The following is a 14581-nucleotide window of genomic DNA, read 5'->3' as shown; positions in this document are numbered from 1 at the left end:
TAAGTTTATTTATTTGAGAGAGGGAGAGAGTGGGGAAGGGACAGACAGAGGAGAATCCCAAGCGGGCTCCACACTGGCAGTGTGAGCTGGACGCGGGGCTCAAACTCCTGAACCATGAGATCATGAGCTGAGCAGAAACCAAAAGTCGGACCCTTAGCTGACTTAGCCACCCAGGCGCCCCAGGAAAAAAGGTTTTTCGTAGTTTTATATCTCTCCCTCATATGAACAGGCTTAATGAACTCAAAATATTTCCTGAGCACATCATTTAAGTCATGAGTTGAGGTTTCTGTAACTGGCTTCACCAAAAAACAATGAAAATACATACAGTCACTCTAGTTCTTGGTTAGAAGTAGAGTTCTCCAGAAAAATATTTACCTGATACTCTTGAATACTTATGAGGATAAAAGGAAACTCTGTTTAATTCCTCTTATTTTTAACACTAAGATTTTTTTAAATGGACCATAAATTTTCGAAGTACCCTATCTCCATCCAGCCCTTTTTTTCTCCTCCAGTAATCTTGTTTCAGTGTCCATTTTCCCTACACTGTTGTGTGATGCTATATGGTACAGCTTTATATAAACTAAACTAGTTGTATAGCTGAATATCCTTGAAAAGTTCTTCTTAAGCACTGGGGACTAGTTCAAAGGCATTTGCTGTATATCATTCTCATTAGTTCTTAATGACAGACTCATGTGTAACAATTGAAATAATATTTTTTCCCAGGCATCTGCCTCAGGTTTTGATAGAATATTGTGGAGGTTGTACAAGCACTTTTTTTTTTTAAAGCTCTACAAGTAATAGAGGTGTCTAGGCAAGCATGCTCTCCCTGTCCTTTATTCTTACACTAAGTTTTAAGTGTAACTTACTTTTAAGCACTTACTTTTAAGCATTTGGTAACTTAGGCTGAACAGTCTCCATTTTCCTGATAAATGGATTAGAGAGAAGCCAGAAATCTCAGTAATTGTTCTTAAGCAAATTAACTTTTATTGCCAAAAATAATACTTTAATGAAAGAAGGAATTTAAAAAACATAAGCACGTGGGCACCTGACTTTCTTCATACTTTTGCAACTGTTTCTTATTATTTTCTAATTAAGTAGTGTGGGATTCTCACCGGAAATTAAGTTTACAAACCTATTTTCTTTGAATGAGTTCTTAAAATTGCTAACTTGTTTGTCATACTTTTTGCTATTAGAACTCTAGTCTGTCTAGGTCATGTTACACAGGCTGCTAAAATTTAACAGTGCTTCATTATTTGTTTTTTTTAAAAATTTTTTTAAATGTTTATTTATTTTTGAGAGAGAGAGAGAGAGACAGAGTGTGAGTGGAGGAGGGGCAGAGCTAGAGAGGGAGACACAGAATCAATCCAAAGCAGGCTCCAGGCTCCAAGCTGTCAGTGCAGAGCCTGACCCAGGACTCAGACTCACAAACCACGAGATCATGACCTGAGCTGAAGTTGGACGCTTAACCAATTGAGCCACCCAGGCGCCACCAGAAAAACAAACTAATCCACAAATAATTTCCAACACTTTCATACTAAACATTATTAAGGAAATCCAGAGTCGAAACTGGGCGTTTCTAATACTTTGTAGGCTCTATAGGAAGCATTTTATACATGTTCAAAAGGTTTTTTGATTTGTTAAAAAACTTTTTTCTTGTTTGCTCATTAGGTACTTTAGTATTATTTTAGATTCAAATAATTTAGAGGCTGCTATTTTTCAAGGTAAAATACAAGCAGCATAATTGTTTTGAAGACCATTTTCGTTTAAACCTGATGCCACTGTTATTTTCAGCAAACCATCACAAAGTTTTTTAGTTGTTTTCTTCTGTATAATTTACTGTTTGTATTTGACTGATTTTTTATTTCTAAGATCCTTATCTTTAGACAGATAAATCATTATGCCACTTCATAATTTCTTAATACATTAATTTTTGCCATCTTAAAAAAATTAATGAATTACCTCATGAATATGTGACATGTTATTCAGGATATTTAGAATGTGGACTAAGTTTTGTCTTCAAATCCCAGCTCTCCACTTGCTAGTTGTGTAGCCTCAGGCTACACTTAAATAGTTTCTTCATCTATAAAATGGGGATAACAACACTTATATCACGGTGGTGTTGTTAGGATTAAGTGAGTTAATATATGTTAGATGCTTGTAACAATGCCTAGCTTATAGAAAAGACTATATGGTTTAGCTGTCATTTAGTATTTTTCTCCTTAACAGAATACAGGTATACAGGCATTTCTTTAAATTTAAGGTGTGCTAGAATTAATTATGCTTAATTTAATTGCTGACATTGATTTCCTGTCAACAATTATTTTCTTTTTTGACGTTATGCAGTTAGTATTCTTACATGCCTATGTAAGAACTATATTTAAAAACTTAAACATTGGTTTTTATTTAAATTCTCTAACAGTACATTGCTGATAGAAAAATGTTGTTTCTTTTTTTTTTTTTTAAGCTCTTGCCCTCTTAAACTTGCATAAGAATTTTAGGTATTAATATGTGATAAAAAAAATTCGGAAAAAAACAGACTGAAATAATGGCTAAATTTGCCTTGCAAGGTGAGGACTGGGTTGGGGAAGAAACTTAAAAAGAGAACTTCACAGTAATCTTTACTGGCTTGTTTAGAATAGAAAAATTATGAAATACCAGTAAAGGAACTTAAAATTTTAAACTAATATTGTGCTTTTTTTCTGAGGTTCATGTATTTGCTAGGATCATAACATTGGTATTTAAAAAGGTTTTAAGATTTTAATTTTAAATTGGGGCTGATAAAATAACTATAAAATTCTTAAGAATTTTTATAGAAAATGAAGATAGTCTTTATCCTTTGCTAAGTCCTATTAGGATATTTTGTGGAAAGGAACTTGGAGTACATGTTAAATATAATCTCTGTCTTCTAGGCAGAGGTTCTTATGATCTATTATGGGAGATAAAATAAAACCAAGATACCTACATTCATTGAGACACACAAATAAGCATTCATTATCTTCTGCCATAGTAAATAATGGGTATAAATGCATAAATGTTTGGTTTCTGAGGAGTTGTTTCACTTTTTTCATTTAAAAGAATTACTAAATGGCGTGTATGAAGAAATCCAATGTCGTTTTTAGAATATTATATTTTCCTCAACTTAATGATAAAATCTGTCTTAACTTCTAGAGGTATTGTGTGTTTGACCTGTGCTTGGAATCTAAATGTGTATCTTCAGGAATATAGTGGAATCTTGTCATAATACAAACTTCTCTTGATCTGAATCTGTGTATAAAGTAGCTTCTTTTGGACTTTGTACAAAAAGGGCTATATAGGTAAAGTAGAAGGACCAGCCTCATTTTTTTTTAAGTTTATTTATTTATTTTGAGAGAGACACAAAGCACAAGAAGGGGAGGGGCAGAGAGAGAGGGGATGAGAGAATCCCAAGTAGGATCCACATTGTCAGCACAGAACCTGATGTGGGCCTCGATCTCATGAACCATCCAATCATGACCTGAGCTAAAATCAAGAGGCAGATGTTTAACTGACTGAGCCACCTATATGCCCCCAGCCTCCTTTTATTCATAGCATGAATCCCAAGAATATTTTGAATTGCTATCCCCATTTTATAAATGAAAACACTGTTTTTCAGAGTCTGGAGTAAGAAAACCTAAGTTCTAGACCCAGCACAGTCAGTAAGTTAGTGTGTGATCTTAGGGAAGTCACTGTTTTGCTCTGAATGTAAATCTTCTCATTTTCAGTTATGGTCCTGTTACTTTTAGCCTTTGCATTACAAGCCTAATGAGTAACAACATCTGACTTTTTGACTCTTTGTCCTTTTTTCATAATATTTTGCTGCCTTCCAAAAACAAAATTTTTAGTTATTTCTTGGTAATGTAAAGGCCAGAGTGGATTTCTAGGCACTGTATTTTCATTCTAAAATTTCTAATTTGCATATATCTGTACAGTTTAATAGTATTTCATCTTGTGATTTTCAATTTTAAAAATATTTTTGAGGATTTACCATATACTTAGCAGCGAAAACAATGCAGTGATATGGAACAGTAATCTGGCTTCTCATACTTTATGGCTTCACCTCTTTGGGCCTCTGTTTCTTCAGTAAGAGAATTAGATAATCTGTAATGTCCATTTTGACTCTAAAATCTGTGATTCTTAGAGATGTAAGAAGACATAGATAGTTTTTAAGGTTTAATGCTTGCTTAATGGAAAGGGCCAATGATAGGCAAAGAAGGTTTCTTGCTAGAAGATTAAGCGGTGTTTGTGAGAATGAAGAATACAACTAATTTTTTAACCATGTATTTTATTTGATAGGATGAATAAATTTTAATGCTATAAAAAAAATAAAGCAGAACACCTCAGTAGAACTGTTTCCTGGCACAGAGAACTTGTGGAAGAGGGTGGAGATTCCCATTTGCAATATGTGATCAAATAGGCAAGATTTGAAGAAAAGATAATGCCTCTTGCCTGGCAAGGAAGAAATGAGAATTTATGAGACCCCATAAGATTCTGCAATGGGATACTTAGATCAGCTTTCTTTGTTAAGAGTTACTTTTTTCTGCTTAGAACTTAAGTAGGAAAAATTGAATAGTAAGTTTAAATTGCTTTATGTATTGGCACAGCTCTATCTTTAACTGCACTTCCAAATGTTTCATCACCTCACTGTTACTATGCATGTTAACATTTAAAATGTATTCTGATAGTTTTCTAATTCATTGACACTACATGCTGTATTGGCTTGTGCCCATCGTTATTTAAAAACAGATTTCTACTTTTAATAGATTTTATTTCATTGAGCTTACAAAACAAAACTCAGAATTTTTTTTATTTTAAGCATATGCTTAGGGTATGGTTGAAATTAATCCTGTATTTTTCATGTTCGTATAGTTTCTACTGTTTATAATTTTTCTTTTTTACAGATATTGATGATGCTCAAATACTTCCCCGCCCAACTAGAGTCAGACATTTTTCACAAAGTGAAGACACTGGAAATGAAGTTTTTGGTGCTTTGAATGAGGAACAACCATTGCCTCGAAGTAGCAGCACTTCTGACATCTTGGAACCATTCACTGTTGAACGAGCCAAAGGTGCAGTTCCTGTCATTGACAGTTCATCCCGTCATGCGCCAAGCTTGCAGAGTTCCACAGAGGCTTCTTCAATAACTAGATCCACTGAAAGCCACATCACTGATACTCATAGTAGAGAGTCTTCTCTGGAAGTTGGTGATAGCATATATGATCATCTTTGTCACTTAATAGATCCAGTAGAACTTGCAGATTCAGCTTTTGAACAAATCCAGTACATTGACCTTGAAGGAGATGACGATCTTCTTTCCTCCCTGAAAGAATATTTTAAGGAAAACCAGGAAAATCATAGTAGAAATGAGTTAGGTAAAGATGTAGCTTCTCAGGAATTGATTGTTGGAGTAAATAGGGATGAACAGTCATCCTTAGATAAATTAGAATACATAGACCAGGAAAGTAAATCAGAAAATATCACCTCTTTTGTTGGGACTCCTGAAAACATTCAGTTTCAAAAAGAACCAAACTCAGCTGTCTTCGTGAGTAGTATTGCACCTAACCAGTTAGACAGTTTTATGAGAACAAAAACTTATGAAAAAGCTAAGGAACTAAACAGTGATAAACAGTCATCAGAACCTAGTTCAGGTAGCCCTTGTGATAAAGAAATGAGGAAACACCTGTATAGACAAACAGCCACAGAATTAGATGCCTGTGTAGATACAACACTAGCTGAAAAGGTTAGTAAGGGTGTGCAAATTAATGAAAAAATCACTGTCCCACATGTTATGCATGCCAAGAAAACTACACTAAAAACACCTGTTAACCACAGACTGCCTCATGTTACAAACACTAGCAAGCTTTCTCCAACTAAAAGGAGCTTGTCTGAAACGGTAACTCCTAGAGCCAAAATCATGAAAATTACTACTAAAAAACGAAATACTGTTCATGTTACTTTTAGACCATCTACTGAGTCAGTTCAGTTTTATAATCCTCTGGAAAACAAAGAGGCTCCATGGAAGATGAGACTGCGGAAGCTTGGTGGTTTTAGTAGTAGTAGTAATAGCAACAGCAGCACCAGCAACCCCCATGCCAGCTCAAATAGTTTTACAGAGATAGTGAAACCTGGTGTGTACAGGCCTCTAGATTCAGTTGGTACAGCATCAGTAAGTAGCAAAACAAGTAAGGAATCTACAGAGATTCCCACCACTATATTACAAAAAGAAGGAATTGCAAGTAATCAGTTAGGTAGTCGTAGTACTCTTAGGTCATCAAGTCATGAGGCAGGACTACAGCAGGGCTCCCTGGGTGGCGTTTATAAAACTGTTGTACATGCTCTTTCGAAGCCGAAGGCAAATGTTTCCCCACAGAGGCAGAACAGAATGCCACCAGAGGCTCCACTGAGGGATCTGTACAGTCATGTAATGGGCTATTTTGGAAGGAAAGCTGCAGGTGAGCACTAACAGTGTGCAGAGCGCAAAAGGAGAAAGACAGCACCAGTTTGGCTTAATGCAACTGAAGCAAGCTATAAGCAATCAAAAAGCTTTGGGATGGTCACTGCTTTCTCTCTGTTTGGTTATGCATGCGCCTTTTCCCAGCTGTATTTTTCCCAGCATAAAATGTTTATTTAAATTACTAATTTCCCTTATAAGGCATTTAGTTAAACCTCTTTGCTGCTGAACAAGATAGGAAAGAGGAAGAAAATAGGAAAATTTTAATGACCTTTCAGAGGCTATCTAAATCAAATATTTTCCTGAGTATGCACTACATGAGACATGAAATTAAGTTTACTAAGTAGTTGGAATACTTTCTTCCCTGGCCCCCTATAGTTTATATTTAAAAGGGCACCAGCTAGAGCTGATTGAGTTCATTTACTTTTATGATTGATATACTTGGTTTTATCTTTTTTCTTGGAAGAGTATTATTTTGATATTACATAACATAATGGAAATCAAGGTCGTACAACCAGCACTAACATTTTTTAGTTATCATTGAAAGAGAAATTATTTCTTAAATTTCAAAGTGGATTTAGTTACCTTTAAGCCATTTAAAAACAAGCTGCAGGCTTCTTAGTTTTGCATTCATTTGTATAGAATGCAAGTCCTTAAAACACTTACCAGTACTTTTCTTTTTTCTGAGATTTTAGATGTGCATAAAGGTTTCATGATAGCCAATCATGATTTTAATATGGAACCTCTATGGACAGATTACAGAAAGCAAGATTATGGTAACTGTCTTCTCTTATCTTGATTCAAATTAAAATAACTTTACAAATATAGAAAATTAACTTTCAGCAGTAAGGTAGGTTTTGATTTTGTTTGTTTAACATGGTTTTGTTAGCATGATTAACAGAATGCTGTATAATGCATCTTGCATTGAGCCATTAATGCCACTTGAGGGCAGTATTTGACAGCTTAGCAAAGCCTGGCCAGTAATATAAAGATAATGGTATTTCACAATGGACTTTTGACCAGTGTATTTTCTTAACCTGAAATGCTTTTTAGTTTATTAGGAATGTAAGCAATGCTGATTTTCTTTTAATTGCAGAGAAATTAACTTTTCAACAGCATAATGTGAAATAAATAAATATCATTTTTTCTATAAGTATGTTTCCCAAGTTTAAAACTTTCTTGTTAATGTAGTCATTAAAAAAATCAAAATAACTTTTGTGAGTTTTTTTTATATAGAAAAACCTTTGTGAAAATAAACCTTTTTTCTTAAGACAATGAAATTAGATTTTGTAGTGAACTGAAATGACATTATGTCACAATTATAGATTATTTATCTAAGCTTAAATGCATTTCTATCCTAGTGAGATGTGCATAGATTGAAGGGATAGATTTCTTGCAAATATTCCTTGGGGAAGAATGGAATTCTAAATTATTAAGGCCCTAAGAAGCAGCATAGAGGCAGGAAGACAGATAAATATACCAGTTTCTTTATAGGCAATATTAACCTAACTCCCAACTAGTGCTTATCTATCAGCTTTCTTGCTGTTTAAGGTCATACTGAAGATTGACTAACATCTGCTTAGTTAAATAAAGTAAATATCAATTTACTAATTCTTAAAATTAAATCTAAAAGGAGAGAAATTATTCATAAATGCATGTTTGGCAAATAATTGATATGGCATAGGTAATTTGTTTTGAGTTATTTTTGTTTGTTTCAAATTTAGGAAATGCAGTTAAGTCTTTTCTCACTATATATAGTTATTTATTTATTTTTAGTCAATAAAGAGGACATGAGCCCAAAACTGCCCCCTCTTAATAGTGATATTGGCAGCAGCAATGCTAATGTTCCTGATCTGATGGATGAGTTTATAGCAGAACGACTTCGAAGTGGTAATGCCTCAGTAAGTGTTGTTTTATTTTATTTATTTGGTTTTAGCGAGGAGAATAATTAAAAGATACATACTTTTGTGTGTGTGTAAATTTTCATTCAAAACAACCTTCCTCTAAAATTTATATTTTTGTAGTATTTTTTATTCAAAGATCTAAAACAAATAGGCTTATAGTTTTGACTAGGGTAAAAGATTAGAATACCTATTTGTTTACCTATTTAGGAATAAGCCCCTACCTTCCTCGTCTTCCCTTTGCTTTTCATGTTTTGCTCATAGGTTCTCTTCCTTCCCACTGCCAACCCTTAGCAAGAAAGAGGTCTTCTGGCCCAACTCTCATAAGTTGATAGCATAAGTATTGATTGCTTAATAATTACAGATAACTTCAGAGTAGATTTTAAAGTTATCTTTGTTTTGAGTATTAGAATTATGGCAAAATGAAAATAGAACCAATTTTACCCCTAATAATACTTAATTATTAAGGAAAGAAATACATGTGGAATTGCTTCATTTAAATGGTCCTATTCCATTTGGATTTCAAGCTTTAGTGAATGTCTGTAGCTCCATTACATTTCCCTTTTATTTTCAGTTTCATTTTTTTCCTTGAATGGGAAAAATTTTTTTAAATCATTATAGAATAACCTCTTTGCCATCATTTTTTCCTCCCTCCACTATCTCTATTTGCTGCTGCTTTTTTGAATTGAATACTTTGCTCTTTCTACGGTCTTAACTTGAATCTATGGATCCTTTTGAGGCTTAAGAGTCTCAGGCCCAGAACCATATAATAACTGGGTCTCTACTTTAGATAAACCAACAGTAGTTCAGGTTATGGCTCCATACAATTACATAGATTATTTAGTTAGTGTGTTTTCACCCTCCTAACTCAGGCCCTAAACCTTAGCATTTATTGTGATGATTGTCTTGGCAATTCAGTATTTCAGATGTTTAATGACAAGAAGAAATTTTAATGGTAAAATGTTTCTTGAATTTTTAGACTATGACAAGAAGGGGAAGTAGTCCAGGCAGTCTTGAAATTCCCAAAGACCTCCCTGATGTTCTAAACAAGCAAAACCAAATGCGCCCTATTGATGACCCAGGTGTGCCCTCAGAATGGACTTCTCCTGCCAGTGCAGGGAGCAGTGATCTTATCAGCTCAGATAGTCATTCGGATTCTTTCAGCGCTTTCCAATACGATGGCCGAAAATTTGACAGCAAGTATCTTTTTCAGTTTGAGCAATATGGTTTTTTGTTGATTGTTTTCTGTTTGAGACTTATGGATTATATAACCATCACCTTCATCTCTAATGTTATTTATATGGGGTTCCCATGTATTTTGATTTCATTTTTCAGTGAAATTCCAAAGGAAGTTTTAGGGAATCACTTCAAGTTGGGACCACTTTATTTCACCAAACTAAATTAAAGACACTTAAAAAACAAAAAACCACTGTCCTTTCATAAAACAAATGGTATTCTAAGACCAAACATGTACGAGGGAAAAAAAATTAAAATTGACTTGATATTAGAATAAAGGACAGTCATGGTTATGAGTTGGCACTATTTCATTCTTTGCAAACCACTGTCTAGTTATGTTCAGTGCTTCAGTATGTTCAATACAATTATGTTCAATGTTAAATTACTCAGACCTTTTCTTGAATAATCACTTCATATTAAAATGACAGCAGTGGTATTATTTGGTGCTGTATCACTACTACATAGCTAGCTATATACACTTGGCAGTGAAGAGTACCGATATTTAAAAAAAGAACGTGGGGGCGCCTGGGTGGCTCAGTCGGTAAAGCATCTGACTCTTGGTTTCAGCTCAGGTCAGGATTTCACAGTTCGTGGGTTTGAGCCCCACATTGGTCTCCACGCTGATAATGTGTAGCCTGCTTGGGATATTCTGTCTGTCTGTCTGTCTGTCTCTCTCTCTCTCTCCCTCTCTCCTTTCCCTGCTCACACTCTTTCTCTGTCTCAAAATAAACTAAAAACAAACAAAAGAAACATGAAAACTTTGGGAACCACATTAATGAAGAGTTGGGAGACGCATTGGAGAAACATGTTTCCTGCCCTCATATATTACTCTTATCTCAGACTGGAATATATGACTTAGAGAAAAATGGTTTTTACTGTATGTGTGCCATTTTTATTACATATATCTGTAGTTGAAAAGCATATTACCAGCTATCAAAAAACATAGATAATAGTGATGATACATCATATGCATGTTTAATCATTACTGTTAGTAATAAGCTATGAGAACCTTTAAAAAATTTATTTAACGTTTATACATTTTTTGAGAGACAGAAATAGAGCATGAGTAGGGGAGGGGCAGAGAGAGAGAGAGGGAGACAGAATCCGAAGCGGGTTCCAGGCTCTGAGTTGTCAGCACAGAGCCCGACGTGGGACTCAAATTCATGAACTGCAAGATCATGACTTAAGCTGAAGTCACACACTTAACTAACTGGGCCACCCAAGCACCCCACAATTTATCTCTAATTATAAACCTCCAACTGTTAAAATTATTTGCACTTGCCTGAGTGGTATGTAAATCGAATAGATTTAGGGGAATGTTAATGTTTAATCATTTTGCTGAAGTAGCTGTGTCTTTTGTAAATATTTTTGTTTCATGGTTGAGACATCTATGTACTAGCATTTCTTCTTCCTATAGATTTTGGCTTTGGAGCTGATGCTGGGATTGCATCCTCTGCTGATGTGGACTCAGGTTCTGGCCATCACCAAAGTGCTGAAGAGCAAGAAGTGGCTAGTCTAACCACACTTCAGTTGGATTCTGAAACAAGCAGTCTTAATCAACAAGCTTTCTCCGCTGAAGTTGCAACGGTTACTGGTAAACTTACTCAAGGGAATGTCTTCCTTAAATGTATTTTTTTAAGCCACCAAAGAATATGTTTAGGATTTTATTTGATAGGTTTTAAGTATTATTACTGTTTAAGCACTATTTTTTTTTCATTCATCTTTATAGAAAAGTGGAGGAAAAAACACATTAATGTAAGAGTTTTTTGACCTGGAGTCTACATGGATAAGTTTCGGGGAATTAGCTGAACTCCCAGGATTATATACAAAATGTTCTATGTGTTTGCATCACTGCATTTCCTGCGGTGATGTTTAAATGATAACCAAAAAGTAGTTGAGAAGTACTATCTCTTTTTCATCATCTTTCAGAGTTAGCCTAGATTTTTATAGATTTCTTTGGCAAAGTATTTATTATAGAAACTGTAGGGAATACTGCCTAGTAGAAGGCCTACTTACTAATATACCAATGTTATATGTTCATACAACAGTAAATTATTCTTTTCAGCAATTTTTAAAATGCAGTTAAATATATGAGTAGAATCCAAGAAATTTACTCATGAAATGCAGGGTCACATTATTGCAAGGTTAGTGCAGTGACCAGAGGGATCCTGAGCAGTTTCTAGCTCATAGTTCAGTGGTTCCATTCTGTGATCCAAATTCATTCTGGTTCTCACTGTAGTTTGATGCCTTTTGATGGGTGATTCCAGTTTAGGTATCAATATTGTATCCTGTGGCTCATTGGAACTTGCAAGACTAAATACTGATTTCTGCTTGTCTGAATTTGTCAGGCACAGTTCCTCAGCCACATCAAACATGAAGTTTGACCAGTGGAATCCTTGATGGGCAGAAACCCATCCTTTGTTTTCCCATCTTACCCCTTCTTTTCCACTTCCTATCAGGATTATTAAGAACTGTAACCTGCCTCATTAAAGAATAGAGACTGAGTGGAGGACAGGAGCCAACTGAGTTAGATCATAGTCCCATTATTATGGAATTTTAATACTATTTAATACTATTTAATATTTAATTTTTAATACACAAATTTTAATACTATCAAAACTCTAGATATTTGGACAGTGTAGAGAGTTAATGAACTTTGAAAAGAATGGACTTTCAAAGTAGAAATAATAAAATGGCTGAGAAGTTGTTTAACTGATTTAGAGATCCACTGTACAACCCTCCCAGTCTATGACTCAAAACAATCCCACCAATACGTGTCCCTTAATCTGGGGACCATCTATTTTGAAGGAGGAGTTAAACATCATGCTCTCCAGTAAACTACATGGGTTTCTTATAGTTTTCTTAAAGCCCTCAGACTATTAATCAGACTGTGATGTTTTCAAAAGACTACAGTATGTGAAAGAAGTCTGACCTCACTTTTTCTTTTTTATTTATCTTTAGTCATCAAAACTGGAGTTCCCCACAACAATTCAAAAAACTTAATATATAAAGAGAACTTGTTTTAGGCCTTTTGCCTCAATATGAGTTTTGGATAATTGAACTTCAAAGATTTTTAACATGTATATAACCTATATTTATTACACATGGTGACCATTTCTAGGACTCTACTAGGAAGTTTTATAAGGAATTCTGTTCTTGATTAGTGCCATTTGTAATAGTGTAAGGGTGTTTAAGAAACTAAAGCAGTTCATGGATCAAATTCTAATTAAAAGATAAAATTCAGCAAAGAGTACAACAGCATAGGGGCGCCGGGGTGGCGCAGTCGGTTAAGCGTCCGACTTCAGCCAGGTCACGATCTCGCGGTCCGTGAGTTCGAGCCCCGCGTCGGGCTCTGGGCTGATGGCTCGGAGCCTGGAGCCTGTTTCCGATTCTGTGTCTCCCTCTCTCTCTGCCCCTCCCCCGTTCATGCTCTGTCTCTCTCTGTCCCCAAAATAAATAAATGTTGGAAAAAAAAAAAAAAAAGAGTACAACAGCATATAATCAATATACAAACTATTCAACACACTTTGATTATTTTCTCAAGTATATTTTGCATATATTCTCACCTTTTAAGCATAGCTGTGTTCTATCAAAGGGATGTTAATAGTCATGAAATCTTTTATTTTCCTGTAATATTTTCAGAAATTATAGCAGAAACTTAATATAGGAGATAAGAACAAAAATTTAATGGATAAATATTAATATAGCAATACTTATATTTTAAAAATACATTCTTTAAGAGGAGAACACCTATAAGTCAGGTGTTCTAGATTGTTACTAATAAAGTTAAAGGCAGTAATGATTCACTAATAGGTAATCTTAATAAAAAATTACTTAAGTTTTAATTCTAAAAAATGAATCAGATTTTTATGGATGAAAATAATACATGGAAGTAAGAGAAATAGATTTGTATTACAAAGCATTTGACTAAGGCTGATGATTTTTTAAATGTTTTTTTTTTTTTTTCAAAATGTTTATTTATTTTTGAGAGAGAAAGAACGTGAGCAGGGGAGGAGCAGAGAGAGAGAGGAAGACATAGAATCTGAAATAGGCTCCAGGCTCTGAGCTGTCAGCACAGAGCCTGATATGGAGCTTGAACTTGGGAATGGTGAGACTGTGACCTGAGCTGAAGTTGGACGTTCAACCAACTGAGCCACTCAGGCGCCCCCCCCCCCCTTTTTTTTTTAGTTTTGAGAAAGAGAAAGGGAGGGAGGGAAGGAGGGAGGGCAGGCGCATGCGCTGGGGAGGGGCTGAAAGAGAGGGAGACAGAGAGTTGAACCAGGCTCCAGGTTCCGAGCTGTCAGCACAGAACTCAACGCAGGGCTCGAACTTACGAACCACAAGATCATGACCTGAGCTGAAGTCGGACGCTTAACCAACTGAGCCACTCAGGCGCCCCTGATGATTTTTTTGTCGTGTACTTATAAAATATTTGATGAGTATTAAGGAGATTGTTTTCATTATGCCCTCAATAGTTTGTGTTTGTACTAAAGTATAGAATTTTTACATTTCTGTAGCTACCTTTTAACATACGATTTTGTGCCATATGAATTTACTCCAAATCTCAAATGAAGGAAAGGAAATTGACTACCTACTGTGTATCATAATTGAGCCTAAATGAAATCATGATTATCATTCAGTAAGGGATTCTTAACGTTATATGTTCTTTTTAAGGCATTTATTGTATTATATTTAAACATTTGTATAAACAGTGTGGAATGACACATTTGTGGAATTAAAATAATACAAATACATAATTTATTTACTTGGTTTTTGCTTTACTGTATAAAAGGAGGTAACAGGGACAGAGTTTTAGAATTATTGAGTCCAGAATATTGATATTTCATTGCTAGAAAGAAGCTTAAATAAAAAGACCAAATACATATTTTTTAATTGAGGCATAATTGCATACAATATTATATTAGTTTCAGGTGTACAACATACAGTGATTTGACAAAAGTTAATACAGTGTTATTGA

The 14581-nt window shown here is 34.8% G+C and overlaps 1 protein-coding gene across 10 annotated transcripts in view; it reads left to right on the top strand.

Annotated features, from left to right (window-relative positions):
- RALGAPA1 (Ral GTPase activating protein catalytic subunit alpha 1) overlaps positions 1 to 14581 on the top strand; it is a 273838-nt gene that overhangs the window by 110781 nt on the left and 148476 nt on the right. For 7 of the 10 annotated variants that reach the window (XR_007152890.1, XM_047862177.1, XM_047862172.1 and 4 more), the window contains 4 exons: positions 4917 to 6467; positions 8243 to 8367; positions 9347 to 9563; positions 11021 to 11197. Coding sequence is in view for 9 of the 10 variants with exons in the window: in XM_047862177.1 (XP_047718133.1) it covers positions 4917 to 6467; positions 8243 to 8367; positions 9347 to 9563; positions 11021 to 11197 (2070 nt within the window). In the remaining variant the exon portion in view is untranslated. Of the gene's footprint in view, positions 1 to 4916; positions 6468 to 7161; positions 7243 to 8242; positions 8368 to 9346; positions 9564 to 11020; positions 11198 to 14581 lie in introns of all 10 variants that reach the window. The other 3 variants (XM_047862179.1, XM_047862181.1, XM_047862178.1) reach the window with 2 other exon arrangements.

This window comes from Prionailurus viverrinus, chromosome B3, assembly GCF_022837055.1.
Source record: "Prionailurus viverrinus isolate Anna chromosome B3, UM_Priviv_1.0, whole genome shotgun sequence".
Classification (NCBI taxonomy): domain Eukaryota; kingdom Metazoa; phylum Chordata; class Mammalia; order Carnivora; family Felidae; genus Prionailurus; species Prionailurus viverrinus.
This window is presented reverse-complemented; position numbering and strand designations above follow the sequence as displayed.